The following is a 23,614-nucleotide window of genomic DNA, read 5'->3' on the forward strand; positions in this document are numbered from 1 at the left end:
GGCCGGTTACCACTATAACCATCAACCAATACTCTCGATTCCAGCTTTACTTGTCACTTTAGGCTCAGCTTGCCTGTCTATCTTATATTCAAGTATACTACTACTGTACCCACATCTTTGCATCAACCCAAAGTGTACAGCTATCGCATTCTTCTTTATAGGTAGCTCATACTATCCCGTTGCCTTTTCTTAACCATCTGACATAATGAAAGCGTAGTTAGCTTGTCTCTTTCTACTACTTACGCCCACCAAACACTATTTCAAGTTTAAGCCCACCTTACGGGCTACATATCAGCCACCACGGATCCCAGAAGAAGAACCATCATGTCTCGCTCAGTGTCCTCTTCACGGGGCTCTGAGTCTCCAATGGAGCCTGAACGCGCTCACAGGGCTTGTGAAAAATGTACTCGCACTAAAAAGAAATGTGACAAAGCATTGCCTGCTTGTTCTCGCTGTACGAGGTGCGTAATTGTCCCTTCGTTTTCCTGCTAACCCTGGACCTTTTCCCATCGCATTGACCAAGACTGACTTTTTAGGCTTGCAACCACATGCTCCTACGATTTTATCTACACGGCCCCAACTACCGCTGTTGTGGAACCAGGCTATCTTGTAGGATCTACACCCAAGGAAGCTTATGGACAGGGTATATTCGATCCTACTTTCGATGTCTCCAGCCCTATGATCATGGCTTTGCTGTCTTCACGCAACATTCCTTGGCGTGAAGCTATTGAGCGCTACTTCGAAACCATGAACCCTTGGTTTTCTGTAGTCCATCCGGAACTTTTTGCTATTCGCACCGATAGCCTCAGTTCCGGCTCTGGCTCTGGCTCTGGTGCGGATCAAGGTCCTCGTGACCCCGCTGTCGCTCTCTTGATTGTCTGTATGCAACTCGTCTCTCAGTACGATGATGAGGCTGCCGCTGCAAGCACCAACGTCAATGAGGGTAAGGATATGATCGAGATGCCTGCCTATAGGGCTGCCAAGCGCGCTCTGAGTGTCCTTCGTGGTCTTTCTGCTCCTAGCATCGAGCTTGTGCAGTGTTCTATCCTGCTTGCACTTTTTGAGTTCGGACATGGTGATGTCATGCGAGCATATGTCAGTATTGGAGATGCTAATACTATGGCTGTCGTTCTACACATTGGTCCTGGAAAGTATGTTGAGGCTGAACGGGAGGCCAATATACCTTACGAGGAAGAAGAACGTCGCTGCGTCTACTGGAGTCTCTTTGTGCTGGATCGTCTGATTCATGTTGATTGCTCTCTTATCCATATGCCACTTCAAGTGCCCTCCCCGGACGCAGATGACTTGTTACCGACGAGTAACTTAATCTGGCATGATCAGAATCAGTCGCCTACGCGCTCCGTTCAACGACACCCCGCAAGTATTGCACCTTCAGTGCCTCTCGGGCCGTTCCAGAGAAACTGTCAATGTGCAATGCTTTACACGAGAGCATACTCACCTAAACCAAAAGGGGATCCAAATGCTCTGCTGGAAGAGTACGTCGAACTTGATATTGCAACTAGGGCCTTGGTAGAGGCCATGATCATGCAGACTTCTCGCTGGGGTGACTTTTATGAATGTTTTGCCACGTGCACATGGTAAGCTCAACCGATCAGTCATGATAGCAGAATTGCCTTGGCGCTCCTCCTTGCGCCGAACTAACAACCACACAGTCTCCTCCTCTTCCTCTATTGTCGCCAACTCCGCGCCGCCAATACTATAACCTCCGCTGGCCCCTTCTCTCCAACTGCCGACGACATTGCGCCCAAGGCCATCGCCGGTCTTAACTTCACCATTCGTATTATTGCTGACACTACCACCGACCTAAACGACCAGCTTGCCCACCGACCTCACCTCCTTGCTCCCTGTTCCCCTGTCACACCTTACTCGGCTTACCACTGCCTCATGGTATTAAGTCACCTGGAGCATTTAATCCCCGAAGCTGACACACGATTTCACAACATCTTTGCGTCATTACACTTTTTCGCTAAGAGATGGGGAGTTGCTGGTAAGTTTTTGGGTTACTGGCAAAACACACTGTCAAGAATCGAGCCATGGGGCACAAAACACTATAACGCATCAAGTTCTGACTCTGTACAGGACAACTTGTTAACAAGGTTGAACTGTTTTTAGCAGACTCTGACGAGACACAATGGTGCTTCATGGATGATTGAAGCAGACAGGTTGGTCCTGTCTGCCCACGCTCTGCAACAAGCAAATCTCGCACATATACAATGGGCCTTACGCGGAAGGAACGCTCATGAGAAAGAATTAAGAACATATTTGGCAATTTGCATATATTTCAAATTTACTACTGCATATTTCTAAATGACCACTGTTGCTGTCCCAGCTTTACAGCGAGTTTTCGAGTGATTCTATATGTTTGTTATCGAACTTTTTCGCGTATATAAAAAGACACATGCCTATCGCTATGTTTATACACATGGCCAGATTTGTGATCCGCTAGGCGGAAACAGAACGCCACAGTATCAATGCTTATTCCTGATATACGCTCAGCGCCTAACACCCAAACACGGTAAATTATGAGTAACAAAAAAAAAATCAGTCCAGGTAGAGGTTCAATCTCTTCAACCATACATATCGACAGAATAAAGTGGCCCATGGATATCACGGGGAGTTTCCGACAACGAGGATTAGTAACATGCCATTTAGGATACAAGAAGCGATGAAGGTAGTCCATACTGCCATGAGGTGTGGCAAGGATAGTTGGTCGTGCCGGTAAAGTGTCATACCGAGGGCACTACACGAGGTAAACAAACTTGCGACAACACCAACAGTGACGCCTGCATCGACTTCGGCACGGAGTTTATGCCGGCCGGTGGAGATGAGGGTGCCGGCGACAAGTATGAGCAGAAACGACACGGCGAAGGAGCCGACAGTACCCCAAAACAGCGCCTTTTCACGATACAAGTGCGCCTGTTGCTGACTGAGACTGGGAAGAGCGTAATGGGTTGCGTATCCGCTTGCGGGGAAACCGTCTGAACTGGCGTATCCCGCTTCCTCATCAGATTCGCTGCTATTAAACACTGTGCTGGAATATTGATAAGATGAATGGTTTGCGCCAAGAAGACTCTGCCGCTCTCCAGGTTTACTGTGCTTAAACCAACCCTTTGCTTTGTTCAGAGGTACTGTGAAGATGCCATGCAGATAGTCAAATCCGGGGAAGTTGGTGCTTTCTCCAGGGTTGATGTATATAGCATATGCGCCGTCATCGTCTGCGCACTCACTTCCATTGTCGTATTCATTCCAGTATTTGACAGGTTCTTCTATCTGTGCTGGGGGCAAGAATTCAAAGGTAGGTTGAGAACGATTGGCACAGTGACGGTGCGCAGAGTTAATAGAGCCCGAGAGGGATTGCCGACGATAAGAGTGCGATGCTGATTCTGGAGAGCTAGGTTCACTCAACACGGGAGCGGCGGCGTTGAGAGTGCATGTGATGTTGTCATATCGCTGTTGCAGGGAGGAGAAGTCGCGACGAGTGAAGCTTTTAGGATCGGAGAGGATGTTTTCGTACAAACGAGTTGCGAGGGTTGTAGAGCCAGTCCATTTCTGTAGACAAAAAAAAACAGTCAGTATATGTTTTTCAAATCTGCTTGTATCTATCTTGCAGCCATGAAGATGTAGATGTACAAACCTTGTATTTTTTGGTAATCTTTCGGAAAGCAACGGCCTGGGCATTGACAAAGCGTTCGAGGGCGTGAATGTCACTACCACAGCGAACAAGCTCACGCTCGTATTTGGTAAACCTCCTTTGGTGTTTTATTGCTGAATCATCGGCGAGCCCATCTCGGTTCTTTGACGCCCATCGATTAATGTTCTTGGCAAGGTACTCTAGTAGGGATGTCAGTTTAGGCATGCGATCGCGTGCCGCCCAAGCTGTGGCGCACAATTGTAAGCTAGAAACATACCTAATCGGCGGGATATCTCGTCTGCTTTGCTTGAGACAAATAGTTGTAATCTCTCATGCTGACGACCAAGTTCCATATACAAGCCGTCTTCGAACCGACTCAAGGCTTCGTCTGTTTGTCCTGGGATAGCCATGGCTGTGGCCTGGTCGCGCGTTGTGTGCATCTTGATCTCATGTTTGATGGAGTTGTAGTCGAGGTTGTCTGGATTAGGAATGATCAGTCAGTTTGATGCAATCGAACCAATAAGATGTGATGTGAGGTTCAACGTACGAAGATTCCATTCTGGAACGGATTCTCGCTCGAGATGCTCCCCGAACTTCATGTTTATCGCGGTAATGGATTTCGGAAAGAAAAGAGGGAAAGGAGGGAGCAATTATGATTGCCTTGTCAATGTAGGTTGTCGCGATTCGAGCAAAAGTCGGAGCGAGAGTTGAAGCCGAATCGGATAGGTAGGAGAAGCGAGCGGTAGTCGCTGCTCAAGGCTGGACTGAAATTTTGGATCGCGGATAGTAGGACTTTGTTGTTTTATAGGTACGAAACTAAAAGATGAAAGCAGTTGTAAGTCAAATGCGCAAGCCAAGACAATTGTGAAGAAGAATTCCTTAGGTGAAAAATAGAGTGATTCGGCAGTTTTCGAGAATGACAGGGGAGGATAGATGTAAGGAACGGAAGCGTCAGTCAGAGAGTCTGAGGTGGGAATGACGTACCCGAGATATGAGGCACGGATTGTTTGGTTTGAGACACAGCCCGCTTCGAGGTCTAGATTGCCTTAGTAGGGAAATAAAGACTATTGCGTAGGACGGGCAATGGGGTCATCAAGGCCCAAATGGCAATTGTCTGGGGCTATCGTCGGTGGCCCAAGCAGGGGACCAGGTTGTTTTAACAGCTGGTTGTGGGGACTCTCGAGTCACTTCGAATTGACCTGGAACCGTTTCTGCGGGCGTTGGCGTTGCGACGGTTGCGAGCTTAAGTCGAGTTGCAAATGTAACCTTGGAACTGACTGCAATAAACTCGTCTTTGAGACTTGTCTAAGATGAACTGAGACAAAACTCGGAAGCAATTCGATAAGGCCGCGTTATGTCGGGCTTGTTTGTTATCAATACGAGTGAGAGGAGAACCTGTTATCTGGCCCAACCTAGTTGTGAACTCAATTCTCTGACAAGGATGGTTCCCTCGTACTGAGTGAGATAAGAGTTTTAACAATGTAAAAGGACAAATCGAGGTGCAACACCACACACTCTCCCAATGAGCGGCAGATAAGTCAATCAACAGCCAATGCTCGGAAAAGCGGGTAGTATTTTTGTCTGGGACAATTTATACACGGCTTCTCGAGGATGCTGAAAACAGTATGCGTTTGCAGGTAAAGAGAGACTTGACGTTCCTGATTGCTCGTCTGATAAGAAAGACAAGGTGAGTTAATAACGGATGCTTCTTGTTTTGTTTTTTGTGTCAAACGAGCGCAATAAGTAGTTAGTAAGCGGACAAGCTCAAGCGAAGAGAATCCGACGAAAAAGCAGGTCGAGGCATGGGAAACTTTTCAAGTTTATATCCATCTGCAGTTAGTTATCGTTCAGCCATTCGGTCATACATCCTTGTTCCGCCTGTTACCAATTCTATCAAGTCCATCCACTCAGCGCGTGCTTTGCATGCACCGGTAACGCCCACCCGGACAAGATCCTAGACTTAGCGTGACCCATCCATCCATTGTAGGTAGTGTAACGCAGACAACCTAACCTGCTAACCTACTGTAGCTAGGGAAGCACGCACTGAATTCTGCAATGCAGCAGTCAATCTGAAGGATGGGGATGGTGGGTCTCCAGGTTCTAGAGACGGCGGAGGATCAAGGGTCCTCGTTTCGGCGTGCATGGTAGCGGAACGGTTGCACAAGCAAGCCTCAGTGCCAAACATAAACGGAATACGGTGATGATCTGGACCTTTTTTCTAATCAGAGATTTGCAGGGAGTGTACTACACCTCGGCTGGAGACGTTCAAGTCTCAAAGACAGTGAGGGGTAGGGAGAGTACCATCAAAATAGAGCTTCTGGCGTCAATGGCGTCAACTTAGAAAGCTGTTCCCACCCATCAAACGACACAGTATCGTAATCTAGGATAATTATTCTCGTTAGTGGGCAAAGTGTAAAAGTGCCGTACAGACAGTGCCGTGTCGTATTGCATATATCTCGGCTTTTCTTATGGGAAACGTGATGTAGTAGAGTCGATTCAATGTGGTTGGTAGGTACCTGGTTAGGCCTATTAGGTAAGTTTCCTACATAATTCATTTCCGTTGAAGAGGGAACTTTTACTAACACTTGAATAAGCACGTTATTTTGGCAACTACCTACCTAACCTACTGTACGGTACCACGCAGGCAAGCGGGCCTTCCTTCCATTTACTGTTACCCACGGGTATTAGTAACATATGTATTGAGGCAGTTACACCCCTTCTTACAACAGGTGCCTACCTGATCCGCGGATAGGTATGCTTGGCCGGATGGCTACTTCTACAGGAAGATTCTATGTCGCCACCCGTAGCAGACTTTAAGGCAACAATTGAAAGCTAAGTGGCCCATGGGTTTGATGCAATGCAACGCATTGTGTTCTGGTGGCACACAAGGCCATGCAACCCATCGTCAAGCACCAAGATACGAGGATAAACAAGACAAGCAGCACAAGAACGACCATGACCGAGCTTTGGTCAACAGCCGGTCGCGGGTACTTGCCTATTTGCGGCCAATACAATGTATTGCCGATGCTACGGTACTGGGATTGTATCGCGAACCATCTCCGATTCTCCGGCTATCACTTCGCATGGGCGTCGATTACAGAATACCAGGATACATAACAAACCATTGCACATGGTCACGCGAGAAGTTTCTTCAAAAGATAAACGGCCTCCTGCTCCAATAATGATGCCATTGTCGTCTGGATTTTCCTATGGCTACCTGTGTGAAAAGCTGATACAAGTGTTAGTTGTTCCAAAGGTTCCCTTTGATCAGCTTTCACCATGGGTCTAGACCTCTTCGGTTTCTGTGTCCTAGTCTACTTGGGCTGGACTGAATAATTCCGAGTATCTCGCATGTACGGGCCCTTGTCTCTATCATATGGGCCGTGGATTGGTTTGACGCAGGACGTCGAGTAGTGCTTTCCTGTGACTCCTCCGGCTAAACTGAGTCTCGGCCATCATCGTACATATTCCCAAGTCTTTGTGATTTCATTGTGGGACGTTGACGATAGATAGAACGGCCTAGGTGGCTCTCTACTGTTCAGCCCTGGGAGGCTCAAGAGCATCCATTCAGTACTCCGTCATCATGCTTCTACAGGAATTTTAGCGCACCACTTCTCACCATTCTCCATGCTTGCATCAACCATGTGCTGGCTTGACTGGTCCTGTCTTGTTGACGAGAAAGCTTGGCAGGGCCCACCCAATGAAAGAAATCCTTTAAACCGCTGGGGATGACAGGAACCTGGGAAAACAAAAAAGAGGAGAATGAAAAAAGCTACTGGCCTTTTTCCCAATCATGACTGTGAGAGCTCCAAATTTCCTCGCGCCTTAAAAAGCTTGGCTCTCTTGAGCCTCCATCTCCACTGTCGACACCATAAAGCGATGGTCACGGAAACAGATACGCGATTTAGCTCTTGTCTATTTTTGATGCACTAACGAGTGCACTACAAAGATAGTTCTCTCATGTTGTCTCTTGTCTCGGCAAACTTCCTTAGGATCCGCTCTACAATTTCTGGCATGTGCAAGGTGTATACAATGTTGTCTGCAGGACCTGATCCAGATAAAGGTCTTCGAGTCCAGAGATCGATGTGGATCATGTGGTATTTAACCGCTTAGATAACTGGCAACGGGTCTGACAGTTGGCCCCCTGGCAGATAAGCGTTCTGCTACCCTCGTCCTTTGCGGCTCAGTTAATATTAAGCTTGGTCCTGGGATGATCAGCCCTTGAGCCTCTTTATGCGCACCAAAGACGAATGTGGTTCAGAGGTCAACATGTTGTTAAGGACTTCACAAGTTGAGTTGTTAAAAGAAAGATATGACGGGAAACTTAATTGGCTGAGCGAGTTGTGGTGGCTAACGACCCATACGTAAATATTTGGTACACTCTGCAAATACGGATACAGATATACCGAATTGGGCTCTCGGTCTGGCAATATGCATCTCGTTACCCCCGTCTATGCGGTAAACTATGGGGTGGCATAACCTCATCCCTCAACTTCTGTTCTCATAGGCGATATCCCCGTCTTGTCTCCATCCGTCATGGGCAAACCCAGTTCTGTTACATGGCAGACCCTGAAAGTTGCCCTTGCTGTACCCATCTGTACAGAGTAGGCAACTGAGAAGTTGCCTCTCGACAAAGGTCCCTCCTGGAGGAATAAAATATGCTCCAGGGGTATGTATAATACCCACAACCCGTGCAGCCGCCTTAGCTATGGACCGTGCGTGGGCGATGCATGTGAACTTCAATTGCAGAAGTTACGAGAGAAATGTGTTTTGCAGTCCATAAGTGGTAATCAGTCACGCCTGTCTTTGCCAGATCAACTCTTGACGCCCGTCGTTATCGGGTAAAACGGCATGCCCTGATCGGATCTTTGTCTTATTTCCGCACTTTCTGAATATGTTCCATGCAAACAAATAAGTGGTCACGTTCTAGATTTCTAGTTCTAGACAACTTGACTCAACTTTCCAATCGCCAGCCCGGTCCCTGACTCAATAGAGGGCTCCCATAGTCAGCCTCCATTGTAGACTGTCCAACAACAAGCAATTGATCACATGCATTAGTTGCCAGGGGATAAAGCTAATACTTGTGGAATTATTAACCTTTTCGCTTTCACGGGAGAGCGATCTTTGTTTGCACACTACCTACTGAGTCATGGTCACTTTCTGATACATAATATTACGACCTTCCTTGGCTGCAAGGAGTGAAGGCGCAGTACTTCTCAGACATGTATGTCTGCAAACACAGCATTCTCATTATGCGACGTGGTATTTCATACATATATGTGTGCTTCAAGTCCCGGTCTGTCTCACACAAAGGGCAACATGCCAAGTGGCCACACCCATCAAGTCATAAATGGTCCGAATAAGAACCCTATATTGTTACCCACAACCTAAAGCAACCTATCCGACAAGCTTATTACCCATCGGCCAACTCAACAAAGAAACGGACGGAATAATCACTGACATGAGAAGGCCTGTGGATCTGAAATAGCCCCGACGTTGAACTTATGTGTCATCATTTGTCCTTAGAGACACTTCTGCCAAGTCAGTATAACTCTACGGTGTTATGATTTGTGCTCTTGATGATGGATCATATTCTGGGGTTGTGGCCACACGCTCAAGGATAATATAAACATGTGTCTGGCTGACACGATATTGCTGCACTGTAACAAATCATGTGCGTCTTTGCGCATTGGCAACTCCAAACTATAAACAGAGAGGTCCAGTCCAGTCCGTTTGCCGACTTGTCAAAAACGCAATAATCCACTGACATGATAATAAGAGAATTTTAGGGCAATGATCTACGGACGTGACCAGTGAGATCAACCTACTTACCACCGCCCGTTCTCACCCTGAACTATAGAGTGGGAGATATACCGTTACTTGAGACAAAATGCCGAGGACATCGATGGTTCCCAAACATGCATGCACTGCGCCACAAGCTCACCGTAATATCAATTGTGAGAATTGAGGCTCCAATGTGAGCACGTGAAATATTACATAGTGGTGTGGTAAATGGTTGATGGGCATGTGAAAGCTCCAGGGTAATCCCATATGCGAAGAAGTACCACTAGGTTGGTATGCTTAACTTCTCGTCACTTAGGAAGCTGTAGGCATTCGTCAAAGTATTTGAATAGACTCAAATTGGACTAATTGCAATAGGTTTTCAGGCCCTCATTCAATGCATCCATGGATGCCTAGCCCAAACAACAAACTCATCACCACTTTTAGTTGTAGCTTATGCATAACGACACAGATTACAACATAACTTAAAGCCAGTGGATCAATTCATGTAGTGAAGAATGTATGGAGTTGTACATGGCGTGCCTGCAGCCTGTCCAATGCTCATATACCTGTCTATAAAACGCCAAAACCCATGGGATGTCTTTACCCAAAGCCATCCATCCATAATGATTCCCAATCATAACCGCCCAATGCGCCACCATAACACATAAAGTCTAGGCCTGCCAGACATAATTCTAGCTCAGTGATATCAACATTAAGGCCTCAACGTTCACCTCAACAAAGGTGCCTCAGTTTTAAAACCCAAAATGCTGCCAGCCTCCAAAACACCCACCAGGTTGCCCCTTTCTAACACGGCCACGACAGTCTCGCGCCTACACACTAGATCCTCATCATCCAACGACAACTGCATGCTGTTCAAGATATTCTGTGCTTGACGAATGGTGGTATCAGAAGAGAGTGATACCATGCTGCTCTTGGACACCAGAGAGCTTGGGATATCTTTTAAACTTTTGTTCAAATCATGTCTTCCAATTCCACGTATGGTACTGGGTGAGGCAACATGATCCTGTACCCTGACCCAGCCTGTCGAAGAGTCTAGGCCTGCACGTAGCAAGTCGAAGCCCAAACTGAATTCCACCGTCTCTGCTGCTGTTGGAATATCGCACCAGCTGACGGCTATTTCTCTGATGGTCTGAGGCTGCCGAGCTGCAGCGCCGATAGCACCACCGGGATGGTTCTTTGCAAAAAGAGATGCAATGTTTGCGTTCATCTCCTTTGCAGCCGTGATTGCAATTGCATCGCCAATGGCCAGCGCAACGGTTGTCGATGTGGTAGGAGCGGATACACCAAACGAAGTCTTCTCAGGCTCCGGTATTGGCGCAGGAAGCAGAATGGTGTTAGGTCGGTGCTTGAAAAAATCGCAGGTGTCAGGTGTTGTGTGAGATGTGAGAAGTACAGTTGGCAGAGACTCATCAAGATGAGGCAGCATGAGAAGTAGCTCCTGAGTCTTGCCGGAATATGTGATGAACATGAGCGTATCGTTAGACCCAACAATACCTAGGTCGCCATGTAAGGCTTCTGTGGGATGAAGAAAAACAGCGTGAATAGCAAGACTCTTGAAAGTGGCCACAAGCTTCTGCCCGATGTGTCCAGATTTGCCCACGCCGATGACAACAAGTTTTCCATTCGTCGACTGCTGCCGTGTTATAGCCTGTACTGTCTGGCTGAAGCCATCACGAGCCACAGGATCTGTTTCATAGAGCCGTGAAAGATTCCTTAAAGCTACTGCTTCTGTGTTGAGAACGTGGAGCCCGTCTTGAAGACGCTGGTCCTTGGTCTGAAACTCCTCTCGAAGCTCTCGGTCCAAAGCCAATGGGTCAATGGGTTCACAAAAAGCGTCTCCCGGCGGCGATGATGATGGAGTAGGAGGAGAGGGAGGAGGCATTGCAGGGCATGAAGCAGCCCCGAGTACCACAACTGCACTTGTCTGAACTGGTCCGTGGCCAGATTGTGGTAAGTTTGTCATGTTGTCGAGACTTGAAAGTGAGTTGATCGGGGAAGCCTTTCTTTGTATTGACTGAGTGTCTTTGACTGTATAGATCTCCGTAATGGGGTTGTGTAGTCAATTCGATCTAATGTTTCCGTTGTGAGTTGGAAACCCACAAAACCCTTATCTTTAACAAAAGTGGTTGGGGAACAAAGCTTTATAGCAACCAGACGATCACGGCCTGATGGTACACTGTCCAAGGAACGAAACCAAACAGTATAGATAGACAAGAGAGAAGAGAAGGTATAATGCTGGACAAGCAAAATCGAGATGGCGGATTGCGTCTTTAAGAAATTGCTCGATCCCTGGCCAGAGTCATGGATAGCTTACGTTTATGAAAGCGAGATCTGGGGAGGATTTGTCCAATTGGCCGTGGTTTCGATTGCGAGAGCCTTTAGCAACCCCGATTTAGACATAGTCCCTTGTTTGAGTGGATGCGACAGGAGTCCGGCTCTATCCGGAGGCCGAACTATCACTATCGCGGTTCTTTGATAGACTTCAGATCGAGCAAGAAACAGGAGACGGGCAGTGCCATGTCTGAAACTTGCGCATCTGCCCTGGAAAGGCTGCTGTCTATTGACAAATCTAGCATCATAGATTCTCCAACACCGTTCAGAGAGAAGAAGGGTCCTTGTTAGCTGCTCGATCCGGGCTGTCTTGTTCGGATCGTTCCTCGGTGGGGTGGGGTTGCAAGACCCTGGCAGGGTCGTAAACAAAAAGTCTATGATTCTATGAAGAAAAGCCACGGACGAACCAGAGTTCGGTTCGGAACCACTTTGGAAGGAATGGCGCAAGCGGTGCGATTAGATGCCGAGCTGAGTAAAGCCGTTTACCGCAATTACTTGGCTTCCATGGCGCCGCACGTTGGATATGATGACTCGATCGAAGTCGCGCAAATCGAAAAGCAAAACAGACAAACAATGGTATGGATAATGTTGTCTGGCAATAATATAAGCCACATCTCAGATTATGGCGCTTGACGAGCCCATTGTATAAAGATCTCCATGACGAGCAGTGCATGTAACCCCAGAGAGGCAAATAAGCTCAAAGAAAGATTGATAAATGACTTGCACGTGCTGAAAGCTTTTGGCGCGATTCCCTTAAATGCTTGCTGGGCCGATCTTGCCATTTTGGTGGCAGTTGCTTATCATCTTATCAATCAGACACACCTGCCTGCACAGGCGATACCTACGAATGCACCTTAGTAGGCAAGAGCTACTGATCTGCCTGCCCGGCGCGATGATCCCTAAAAACACCAGGACCACAACAAAGTCTTGCCTAGGTAGGTACTCCAAGTTGCCTTCTTGTTATCATTTTGCATCATCAAGCACTTGCTTTTAGCCCTAGCCATTCATCTCTTAATTGTCACCCCGCAAACATGTCACGCAGTTTCCCCATACTATGTGCATTGAAAAGTCCGCGGCCCCCATGTTTCTGCAGCGTCACCTCATGCGGACAATCGCGTTACGTGAGACCTCGATCCTGCTGAGTACATGCTATCTTGCGTCAAACATCCGCTTCTACAACCAATCAATGTGCGGCCATGGGCTGTTCTCCATCGGGTACAACTGCACTGCACACTCCAACCGATATCCCGCCTTGGTGCACGTGGAACAAAGACACGTTATACAGCACCTACATAGTAGGTAGGTAGGTTGAAGGGTTACTTACAGCTTCTGACAGCTGATCAGATCGCAAATAATGAGTTTTTCGAATGGCTAATGGGCAGCTGGCTGCTAAGCGCCATACTCTCACATGCATCGCTCTTGGCATACAGAAGCGACAAGATCATGAATTACGATTACGCGCGTCCCTTCAACTATAATTAAAAGAGTTTCTGCAGAGTGATGTGATCGCCATTTGTGTCTGGCCGGGGCCTGTGGCGGATTCAGAGTTGGGTTTCAGATAAGTTTGAAACGTGGTTTCGCTGTCCAGACCTCCATCAGGAAAACATGACGCATATCGCCATCTTGGCGCAAGGGATAGCGACAAGGGAGTTCTGAAATTGCTCTCAGCCTTTGCTCAACGGCTAACTCGAAGTATTGCGCCTGCCAGCTGAACTTGCGCCGAAGGATGCTGCAAGCCACAGGGGCAGAAAATTATATAGGCTTTTTCTGCAAGCCATCAACGGCTGCAAAGGCAAAATAGGAAAAGAACCCCCACTCCGTCAAGGCCTGGCGCGCCTGGCATGATCTAAAGCTCATCTAGAGAAGCGCTACAGGGCACTATTGATAGCTACCGGTGATAAACGAAACAATCTCAGCAGAAACTATTGACACCGGGCTGGATCCAGGGTTTTTTTCTTCTTTTTCTTCTTCTCCTTCTTTTTCTTCTTCAAGCTATTTGATGACATACCCACATGTCTGTACTGGACTTTGGAAAAAGGGGTCAATTTTGAAATGTTCGCTCCGGGACATTCGGAAACTGTGATTTCCAGCCACAGGTTTGACTATTGGCATTGGGACGACGCCCAGGCACCGTGAGCAATCTGCCGTTAAGTGTACGCTGGAAGCAAAGTTTTGATTACGGCAAACCGGTACATGGCGTTCATTGCACAAGCTTTGCAGACTGCGCTCTAGACGCAACCGCTCAGGCATAGACATTCCAACGGTCATCGGCAATGGATTGCGGTACTATATTAAAGTCGGACTCTCTGGAATTATGGGCGTTTACTCGTATTTAGAGCATCCCTCGCAAGATGAACACATTCCAAGGCGGCTGAGACCTGTCACGGTGGCAGTGTGTGCACAGTAGAGTGCTGTACCACCCCTGAATCGTATGTAGACAATTGTCCACTCAGAATCAAGACAGGGTTAGCGGCTCCCGGGACGCCGCGTCAGGCCTGAGCTTGGCCTTGACTAGTGATCAGAGACTAGGGAGAGCCCTTGCTTCGCCCAGGTTTGTGCTTCACTTACGAAAGTGACTTGGAGTTCGCAGGCAAACAGACATTGGACAAATAGAGTGAGGCAGATACGAGACGAAGGAGTGGTAGGATAAGATGATGTGGAGACGATAGTATCGTGTCTATCGACACGTTACCCATCCATGCTATCCATGAATGGACAAGACTTGTGAGTATCCGTAGTTAGCTGCACAAAACGTGATCCCAGTTTTGTAGAATTCCATTTCTTGGGCTGTCGTCACATTATCTCGATCCCTGTCCCGCCCTCATTCTTTCTTACAGGCTGCAACTTATAGCCTCGCTCAGCACCACTCTCATTTTTCGTTTCCGTTTTTCGTTCCTTTCCACTCCATTCTTCCTTACATGTATTTTGTTCCTGTTTTGTTTTCACCAGCAGTGTTTGACAATGGGTATTCACTTAAGCTCCTCTTGGAGAACCCCTAGAGGCTGGAGGTTGATCAGCGTCACACTCGTCGTCCTGACCCTGCTACTTGTTATACCCCTCCATCGACTCAGCGACGATTCCCCGGGCGTTTATGGCCATCTGACAAAATATCTCAGCCATGAGGGTGCCGCCTACGACGTTGAAGAAGGCTTCGTTGCCAACCTCAACGAAACCACCAACGACCAAATATTAAATGACGAAGAAACCGTAGAGCCCGCAGAACCCGCCCGAGAGATCTCTTACGATACAGATTCACCCCAATATACTGGCGAGGAGGAGAAGGAACCCTCCAAGAACCTCGAGACGCCGGTTGTAGCCCAGCAGCCAGAAGGCGACAAGAAGCCGAATGATGACGACGACGGATCAGTGCTTGAAGTCGATCGCAGCATCGAGATCGAACCTACCCTCAGCAACCAAATCCACAGCACAAAAATCTATAGCGAGGCATCTGAGGAGACAAGCAAACCCGAGGCCATCGAGATCAAGCCGCAGGGTGATAAAATCGGCGAGAACAAGGCAGACAACGACAAGCCCCAGCAAGTCGAGAACAAAATCCATGATAACGATGATAAGCGACCCAGTGGAATTAAGGTTCCTGACCTGACGCAGAAACATAAGTACCTCGAAAACGAAGACGGCAAGGGCGCAACAGCAACCAAAGCTTCTGAAGTAAGCTCTACAACCAGCATCGCAGGAGCGTTTACTCCTTCACAAACGGCAGAATTGGACGTTCCCTCAGGTCCTCTGTCCAATTGGACTGGCGTCTGTGAAGGGTTCCCTAATACGGACGGCATTATGCTTGTCATGAAAACGGGTGCCACGGAGGCGTTCACCAAGCTCCCGGCCCATCTCTTGACGAGTCTGCAATGTCTGGACGACTATCTCCTATTTTCTGACTTGGTAAGTAAACTATTTTTGGCTTTTCAAGGGAGGTGACGCAGGGGGGACCCTTTGCGCCACTTATGGAATTTATATCAAGCCACAGTTCCATGAGTGATGCAGCTAACCAATTCGGACAGGACCAGCAAATTGACAAGTACCAAATCTACGATGTTCTCAAGGATGTCAAGGACGATGTCAGGCGAGGCCGAAAAGAGTTTGACCTTTACAAGGCACAGGTTGATTGCCCAATCCCTCAGCAATATTGCACCGCCGGCCTGACTGGTAAGGATGGCTGGAATCTTGATAAGTACAAATTCCTCCATATGGTTGAGAAAGCCTGGGAGATGCGCCCCAATAAAGAGTGGTACGTGTTCGCCGAGGCCGACACCTACGTCTTCTGGCCGAACTTGGTGTGGTACCTTCGCAACAGGGTCAATGGCACAGAGACTCCGTATGTCGGAAGTGTCGCGATGCTCAAAGGCAAGCCTTTTGCCCATGGAGGCAGTGGCTATGTTATCCACGGTGACACCATGAGGAAGATGGCCCAAATCCCTGACCTGGCACACAAGTACGACATGATGGCCACGCATGAATGTTGTGGTGATTACCTCATGTCCCTGGCTGTCCAGGAGACAGGCAAGAAAGTCAAACAGGCGCACCCGATGTTCAACGGCGAGAAACCTGTTACTTTGCCCTTTGGTAACAACCACTGGTGCGAGCCCCTCCTGACAATGCACCACATGGACCCTGAAGAGGTCAGCGACGCTTGGCACTTTGAGAAGACGCGACACAAAAAGGTATGCTTTGTGACTATCCGTTGAAAGGAAACAATAATTGACATTAAACACCAGGGTCCTGTCCAAATTCGGGAAATGTACCATCAGTTCTGGGCCCCCAGGCTGGAATCGGAGCACGATGAATGGGACAACTTATCCGATGATGTCTGTTACATCGGCTTCGGCTCTGAAGCCCAAGCCAAGGCCTCGGATCATCAAAGGAACCGACAAAGAAAGGAGGGCGATAAAAACGCTGTGGAGCAGCAGGCGCACCGTTCCAAAGAGCACTGTGCCAAGGTTTGCGAAAGCGATGGCCTCGGCATCTCTGAAAATGACTACTATGGCCTCAAGGACGACAATGAGCGCAACAAAATGATCAAGAACCGTTACAACCAGAAGAGAGGCGACAAGAACTGGAATGCTAGCCGCCGTTGCTTCCAGTGGCGCTATCACAACAACATTTGCTGCGTTGCTAAAAGCTTCAAGAGAGGAAAGCCTCGCAAGGAACCAAAGCCAGAGGAGAGATGGACGAGCGGCTGGTTTGTCCAGGGCATCAATGACTGGATTGATGCCAAGGGGGACTGCACACCCAATTGGAAGGACCCCAGGTAAAACACCTAAGCACTAAGACGTACACTTTCGTTTGTATTTCTCTTTTTTACTGCCAAAAAAATTGGCAGAGTATGGACATGAGAGGCGGGTTGGCATTATTGCCTTCTGGAACGGCGTTTACGGATTCGGGTAATTTCTACTATGATGAAGGGACACATACACTTCTTGGACGCAGATGGGTTTTGTTTTCTTTATTGCTTTCGGTCAATTTCTTGGCGCAACCTTGCATGGTCTGTTGATTAGAGTAGAGTGGACTGAAGAGGATGACTACTCGCTCCTCTGTTATTAGATGAAGGGCTTAGATTGGGTAGTCGACGAGTTCACATGCGTGTTAGACACGACGGGATGGATAGGCTTTTCTATAACGGCTTAGAGACGCATGATAACAAAAGCTCTATACAAGAAAGATCCTGTTTATTACTGATAGCATCCGATATTTCGGTGACGACGCATACCGGTGAGAGCGAGCCATAACGTCTAATTCATCTCCTGACACGCGTGGAATTTAAGCCATGTTTGTAGATCCATATCCATCTTTAATATTGCATCATAGGTCGATCTATTGTTTAAATGCCCGATGAACCCGGACACTCTGAACCGAGGCAATACTTTAGCTGCGGTTCTAATTTTCGGACAACCATAACTTATGATATGAGAGGTATTTGAATTGCGTCATGTCATGGCATGAGGATGATCAACTGTATCTACTGTTCGAGTCTTCCCCTCATGGTGCTTTTGAATGATTTGGCTAAAACTTGACATTTATCATCTATATGATTGCTAAGTTTGAATAAAAATAAAGTGCGTGTACATGCTAATAGCCGAAGGTCCTTCCTGTGATATCACAATAGTAAACAAGTAAAAAAAAAGGATCCAGTATTTATCGGCTCTCTTGCCGTTGTCGTTGTTTTCATGTCGTCATACCCTTTCTGGGTTGTTTTAGTTCTATCGTTCCGCCTGATTCGTCTTGGTCTAGAATGTTTATTGACCCTTCTTTCCTCCGTGGCGTCCACATCTGTGTGGGTTCTTGGGTGACTTCATGTAGCAGTATGGCTTCGCATCCTCTCCGGCGGGCTTTCCGAAGGCCTCCTTTATAGAGCAGTACTCGGAGCCCTCGGGCATCCAATCTTTGAGGTGACGGTGCAGCTCGCATCGCGAGATTCCGCACTTCCTGCAGTAGACCTGCCCCTTGACACGCAGCTGCTCAATGGTACCTTCTTTCTCGGGATCTCGCTCTTGTCGGTGAACAAGGGGACCAGCTCCTCGCCAAGCCCATTCCATGTCGTTTGGCCCCGAGTACCGGCTGGAAAGGGGTACGGTGCCGTGCAACCGTCGGTGGATATCGTAAAAGTTGGAGTTGGTGAGGCCGAAACAAACGCTGTCAATAGGGTCGAGGTAATCAAAGATAGTGTAGTGAAGCTCGGAAGGAAGATCGAGTATGGTGTGATCCTTGGGAGGCTGTGGTTGAGTTTGTGGGATTGGCTCATAGTCCATCACAGAGTATGAACGGCGAGGGGGAGGCAATTTAGGTCGGTGGGCAATCTGGATTTTCTTGTCCTCAACTGGGAACTCAGGAAACACAGGCTCTTGACGTTCGGTTGGAGAAGGAGAGTCGTTCTCAGGGATAGGAGCTTGTCGCTCAATGTGGGCAGCGCCAGAGTGGGATGCAGGGACGTGATCGCCCTGGTAGTCGGTCATTGACCAGCCTCGTCTGGGTGCCTTCATCATTCCTCTCTTCTTGTTGAGTTCCTGCATCCGCTTGACATGTTCCTCTCGGCTCATTGAGGTTGATGAGTCGATCCTGCCAAAGCCAGGACGCTTCATGAGAGGACCATCGGTGACCTCGTAGGTTGGTGTCCCGGCGGGAGAGAATGTGGGATCGGCCAGTACTTGAACCATTGTGTGCGTGATGACAAGTTTATTGTGGTTGCTGGGTGACTGCAGTCGAAGAAATATAAATGTATTCACAGTTGCTGTGATATAATATAATGTGATGTAATGTGGATTGAGAATACGGTGAACTGGAGGGGAGTGAGTGGCCCACTTCTTGAGTTGATGATGATGTTATGTATAGCGGCGTCGGCTGTATGAATATCGATGAGGTTGGAGCCTCAATAGCAAGTTCATGAGCAGGTGAAGAGGGTATAAATCCAAAGCTGTTGTTAGCTGAAAATTCAAGACAGGGCAGGGGCAGGTTTCGTAAAGTGGCGAGGCAATTCGGTTATAAAGACGACTGACGACGATTGAGTTGTCCAGGAGCAGGAGCAGGAGTAGGAGCCGGTCGGAAACCGATGGTCGGTGGACGCCGTTTAGTTTTTTTGGTGGGTGGTGTGATGGGTCCCGGGACCATTAGTGGGCCAATTCGAGAATGGAAGTTCTGTTTGTCTTGCTCCTACGAGGCCAGGCCCAGGGACTTCCTGGGGGGAAAATGTAAAGCTAATGCTATCATGGTTAGATTGTCTGAGGCACAGACAAGTTGTGTGCTTCCCACTTCTTTTTCCTTTTTTCTTTCTTCTATCAACCTTTTTTTACTGGCCATCTGATGTAGGTACCTTAGTATCAAGGTGATGCCGAAGACCGCGCGATACCGGGGACCCTGATTCGAGAACTGGTGGCAAGAGTCAAGACGCTATGGTACCTAGGTAGGTAGGTATGTACGACGGTAAAAGTCTATCCGGAGGTAGATCCATGTTTGGGAATTGGGCCTGGTGATCAAAAAGCCATACCAGTGTACTCTGTACTACAGTACAGTATCGGTTCCTCAGCTTGTCATCGTACGACGGGAAGAAGCGAGAAAAGTCTTTCCCCAGACGATTGTCATGTCGCAAAGTGCTGCACAGTATGTCATGTGGGGAAGATCGTGCCCAAACATAGCCTGACAGGCACCTCTCTCATATGCTTCAAGTCCCCCCGAGAACGCGACTGGTCTGGACTGGTCTTTCTCTATTGTCTTAGTGTGATAGACTGACTGACAACGAATCTTGCAGCGACTGTGCAACCTCCTCTCTAACGCTTTGCATCTACGATATCCTTTCGGAACGACGTCCATGTCGAAGCCGCCGTCCAAGAAAGTCGTCTCGACCCCAGTCTCAACGTCATTATGGATACTAGCTATGTAGCAAAGTCCCCGTCGGTCCCCTAGTCCCCTCAATTCAAGCGCACCAAGAGAGAGACCCGCTGAGTGCGGAGCGGAGCGGAGCCGATCGTCATTCAGGGTCGTCAATGTCTGGATAAGCCTACCTATCGATGTTGTTCTACATAGGAGTAGAAGCAAGTCGGTAAAGCGAAAGAACTGTGAAGCTTAAGAGTCTAGAGCTTGAGCTTGAGTGAAGACTAAAAAATGAGGAGAATATTGCCGTGTTCATAGGCCGAGATCCAGGTCAAAACCTGTATTCAAGTCAACAACTGTTCCTTCTCAAGAGACTGCCTCTTTATCCGACTATCGTGTAAGCGCCATTGGATCTACAGCTGTAGCTGGAGGAGTTGCTACTGATGTAGGAATGTACGCTGTTGGACAATTGCATCTTCCGACTTTATGGTATTGAATTGGTGGTGGTTGTAGGTTCCCACTCCCTAATGCTAAGTGATTTTTGTCATCATCCAATGTGGCACATCTGGTTAAATGGATTGAGTCGTGATCGTGCGTTGTGCTCTATTGAAGTTACATCCGGTTCCGATGGAACACTGTAGCATCCAGAACCCCCACCCACATGTACATGCAGCATGGTGGTGTGCTATAAGGTAGATAGTTATCGATGCATCTGTGGCTTTTTGATCTCTGTAGCCAAGCTGAACCGTTAGTTGTCAGTCGATTATATGATGGCCATTGTCGTTTCGAGAAGGATTGACAGGAGGGTGTCTCCGTGTCCGTCGCGTGGAAGCCACCCAGACAAACTTCATCTGCAGCTCCTGCAGTTACGTTGTTATTATATAACCTGTAATGTTCGTTGCTTGTGTACACCCAACAACATGCAGGTATGGATCGTTGACAGCCATTATGGTGTTACGCCAATGCGCGGTTGCACCCGAATGCCGCCCATTATATGATCTATGATCTGACAGATGTGCCCACACACTCATGGTGTTGTTATTCAAGCATCAGTTGTCGCTTACTTTATCTGATGCCAAAGTAAGAGCCATCGCGTGTGGAATATCTCCTGATTTCCACCATCCCAGACACGGGAGTGCGGTATTGCACGATGGCCGGGAGATAGTTCTGAAATATTCACCTCAAGTCGGCAGATAACTGCCGCTTGGTTGTGCGGATGATCATTTGTGCAACAAACTGTCCAAGGTCCGGTGGTGATTGCACATCTTGTGTAAATATAATCGCCCAGGTTAGTTCCCAGTGTATAGAGTAGTTGGACAGTTGCGATTCGACCAAATACGAAAGCTAGTGACTATTCGCCATGTAGTGTACCCTCTCACATGAAAGAAGTTTCTAACGCCTAGCAGTTCAACTCTGGAGCCGAAGCACCGTAAGAAAGGCATCATTGCCAACAAAACTTGTTTTCTGGGCAATGCTAAACTACCCCAGTACATGCTGTTTCAATCAACTACTACTTTGGTAATTTGCTTTCTGTACATATTGTTCGTCAATTTGACGAATTTATCGTATGATAAGGAGGAAGTGCGAATCAAGGCTTCACCATCCACCCACGTCAGTCGTTCCTTTGGCTCCGAACGTCAGAAGAAGGACATAGTTGTTTCCAGTGATTGGACCAAGGAACTTCGTCACCTCACACAGCATGTGAGTCAGAGTGCAGGGTCAAAAATTTATACATAATCTCTATGTTTTCCCAGGCATGTTACTTCAGCCTCAACGTTACCAAGCGAGCGGCATCATGAACAGAAGAATCGAGGCTGGCTCCAACCGTCTGGCATTGTAGAATATTATCAAGTCCAGCGCATTTTGTACATCCAAGGTCTGCAATAACACCCAAGTCGTCGGCAGATAGCTTAAACGGAAGCTCGATCGTACACTTCGTAGTCCTAATGTCACGCTTCCCAAGTCCCTCAACGCCATAGCTGAATCAGGGGTCGCGCACGTCAGAAGCAAACTAACTCGGTTCAGAACAGGGTGAAAGTCCCCGAGTGCTCATCTTTTTGTTTGCAGCTCAAATGGCAACCCAGATGAGCATGACAACAACGTCCAGGCCCTTGCCCTCGCCGCCGTCGTACTTGAAGGTCCACATGCCGTCCTTCTTCTCGTCCCAGTAGGCACCGGTAGCGCTGTGCATTCCTCGTCGGCCGACGTGAGGCTTGCCGTCGGTAGCGGTAGCTTCGGAGCTGGTGGAGATGTGAGGCTCCTGAGCCTGTGTCTCGGTGCCGCCACGGGGCTTGTTCAGAGCGGATGTTGGGACGAGGTGCTGCACGATGGTGCTGTTGCAGGCAAACTTGAATGAAGGAGCGGAAGCACCTTCGGGGGTCGACTCGGAGATGACAGCCTTCAGCACGGAGCTCTGTATACGCGGTCAGTGCCTGACGTGAACCTGTTGCAGTGGTTTCATTTCAACCTACAATGATTGTCGAGTTCCATTGCTCGGTCTTAGCGTGGTCGTAGAACTCAGCATTGCCGATGGCGCTGTTGCAGGCCTATTGTTATTGGCATCAGTACGCGCGCGTTGGAGAACACGGGTTGCCAGCGTCGGCGGTAAGCATCGTTTGGGGGAGCACGTACATCGGTGGCGATCTGCTTGAGACGGTTGGCGGGAATCGGCTGAATGGAGATTAGCTGTGCACATAACAAAGGTAATTTAGACATTGCTGCACGTACAGGAGTGGCCATTTTGAAAGTAAATGTAAGTATGTAGTTGAGGAATCAAAGTTTAGAAACTGGGGTTGGTGGAGGATTAGATGGTTAGACTAGATAGTTCAGGTGGTCCAGGTATGGGTAGAAAATGGTCGGTCAGTAAACAAACAAGCATCACAGCACAGCAGTCACTCTCTTATCAAAGGCACTACCAACATGCTGGCCTCACCTTGGACCGGTAGGCGGGTTCTTTATGCGCAATTCATATTGAGTTTCTTCGACGCCCGGTCTAATTGACCATAGTCATGCGTCGATTAAAGTACTTGGATGTGCATTTTTGTATTATAAGCAAATGGTATTGTCTCTGTTCCATTGTTTTTATTTATCTTTGCTACATACATCAGTAGTAGAAATTGGAAGTCTTTCCCTATTTCGGTGTAGACTCCTAACTTGAAGACAGGCCTGCACGTGATCATGGTCAAGTCTTGGGCTGGTCAGATCTAACTAAATCGTCAAAGCTGCAAGTTAAGTCTTATTAATCGTAGTTTTGTATATATATCAGCAACCGTTACTTTCTTTTGGCTTTTACGACTAACCCAAGCAAGTAGTCAAGTTTGTTCATTGGGTACCATGGAGACGCGCACTGATGTCTTAGTAGCACATAGTGCCTGTCTGTAAGCGTCTCAGATCAAGATCACAGTCTCATTCATTGCTTGTCATATGCAATCATGCAGCGAGCATCTGCAGCATATATGTAGGGAAGAATAACACAACTGATATTTTCTTCCATCATGATGGATTGTG

General features: G+C 48.0%; 8 protein-coding genes across 8 annotated transcripts; 4 read left to right on the forward strand and 4 right to left on the reverse strand.

Moving 5' to 3' along the window:
• Positions 1-684: 684 nt before the first annotated feature.
• Positions 685-2,174, forward strand: FGSG_09945 (uncharacterized protein; the record flags this gene model as incomplete). The annotated part of the gene is made up of 3 exons (XM_011320551.1): positions 685-1,598; positions 1,674-2,008; positions 2,134-2,174. 3 exons carry the CDS (start codon positions 685-687, stop codon positions 2,172-2,174), a joined length of 1,290 nt encoding a protein of 429 aa, XP_011318853.1.
• A 112-nt stretch (positions 2,175-2,286) lies between these two features.
• FGSG_09946 (uncharacterized protein) lies at positions 2,287-4,251 on the reverse strand (the record flags this gene model as incomplete). Its single annotated transcript, XM_011320552.1, has 4 exons — positions 2,287-3,570; positions 3,656-3,852; positions 3,930-4,130; positions 4,200-4,251. The coding sequence occupies 4 exons, from the start codon at positions 4,249-4,251 to the stop codon at positions 2,629-2,631; spliced, it is 1,392 nt and encodes a 463-aa protein (XP_011318854.1). The 3' UTR covers positions 2,287-2,628.
• Positions 4,252-10,163: 5,912 nt separating this feature from the next.
• FGSG_09947 (uncharacterized protein) lies at positions 10,164-11,420 on the reverse strand (the record flags this gene model as incomplete). Its single annotated transcript, XM_011320553.1, has 1 exon — positions 10,164-11,420. One exon carries the CDS (start codon positions 11,418-11,420, stop codon positions 10,164-10,166), a length of 1,257 nt encoding a protein of 418 aa, XP_011318855.1.
• A 1,422-nt stretch (positions 11,421-12,842) lies between these two features.
• FGSG_09948 (uncharacterized protein) lies at positions 12,843-13,270 on the forward strand (the record flags this gene model as incomplete). Its single annotated transcript, XM_011320554.1, has 2 exons — positions 12,843-13,083; positions 13,125-13,270. The coding sequence occupies 2 exons, from the start codon at positions 12,843-12,845 to the stop codon at positions 13,268-13,270; spliced, it is 387 nt and encodes a 128-aa protein (XP_011318856.1).
• Positions 13,271-14,608: 1,338 nt separating this feature from the next.
• FGSG_09949 (uncharacterized protein) lies at positions 14,609-17,484 on the forward strand. The gene is made up of 3 exons (XM_011320555.1): positions 14,609-15,688; positions 15,808-16,467; positions 16,522-17,484. The coding sequence occupies exons 1-3, from the start codon at positions 14,750-14,752 to the stop codon at positions 17,056-17,058; spliced, it is 2,136 nt and encodes a 711-aa protein (XP_011318857.1). The 5' UTR covers positions 14,609-14,749; the 3' UTR covers positions 17,059-17,484.
• Positions 17,485-17,798: 314 nt separating this feature from the next.
• Positions 17,799-19,214, reverse strand: FGSG_09950 (uncharacterized protein). Its single transcript, XM_011320556.1, has one exon. It carries the CDS (start codon positions 18,955-18,957, stop codon positions 18,040-18,042), a length of 918 nt encoding a protein of 305 aa, XP_011318858.1. The 5' UTR covers positions 18,958-19,214; the 3' UTR covers positions 17,799-18,039.
• Positions 19,215-19,349: 135 nt separating this feature from the next.
• On the forward strand, positions 19,350-20,292 carry FGSG_13672 (uncharacterized protein; the record flags this gene model as incomplete). The annotated part of the gene is made up of 4 exons (XM_011320557.1): positions 19,350-19,508; positions 19,616-19,700; positions 19,810-19,897; positions 20,178-20,292. 4 exons carry the CDS (start codon positions 19,350-19,352, stop codon positions 20,290-20,292), a joined length of 447 nt encoding a protein of 148 aa, XP_011318859.1.
• A 1,530-nt stretch (positions 20,293-21,822) lies between these two features.
• FGSG_09951 (uncharacterized protein) lies at positions 21,823-23,105 on the reverse strand. The gene is made up of 4 exons (XM_011320558.1): positions 22,835-23,105; positions 22,739-22,777; positions 22,579-22,653; positions 21,823-22,520 (listed from the first exon to the last, which is right to left on the reverse strand). The coding sequence occupies exons 1-4, from the start codon at positions 22,844-22,846 to the stop codon at positions 22,176-22,178; spliced, it is 471 nt and encodes a 156-aa protein (XP_011318860.1). The 5' UTR covers positions 22,847-23,105; the 3' UTR covers positions 21,823-22,175.
• Positions 23,106-23,614: the final 509 nt, after the last annotated feature.

The sequence above is a fragment of the Fusarium graminearum genome, chromosome 1 (genome assembly GCF_000240135.3).
Source record: "Fusarium graminearum PH-1 chromosome 1, whole genome shotgun sequence".
Taxonomy (NCBI): Eukaryota; Fungi; Ascomycota; class Sordariomycetes; order Hypocreales; family Nectriaceae; genus Fusarium; species Fusarium graminearum.

Bases quoted from the DNA above. Each gene is read 5' to 3' on its own strand.
- FGSG_09949 (XM_011320555.1), top strand. From the start codon at position 14,750: ATGGGTATTCACTTAAGCTCCTCTTGGAGAACCCCTAGAGGCTGGAGG. The intron at 15,689-15,807 runs GTAAGTAAACTA...CAATTCGGACAG, and splicing joins ATCTCCTATTTTCTGACTTG to GACCAGCAAATTGACAAGTA. The intron at 16,468-16,521 runs GTATGCTTTGTG...ATTAAACACCAG, and splicing joins AGAAGACGCGACACAAAAAG to GGTCCTGTCCAAATTCGGGA.
- FGSG_09950 (XM_011320556.1), bottom strand. From the start codon at position 18,957: ATGGTTCAAGTACTGGCCGATCCCACATTCTCTCCCGCCGGGACACCA.
- FGSG_09951 (XM_011320558.1), bottom strand. The intron at 22,654-22,738 runs GTACGTGCTCCC...CAATAACAATAG, and splicing joins TCAAGCAGATCGCCACCGAT to GCCTGCAACAGCGCCATCGG. The intron at 22,521-22,578 runs GTAGGTTGAAAT...CCGCGTATACAG, and splicing joins AATGGAACTCGACAATCATT to AGCTCCGTGCTGAAGGCTGT.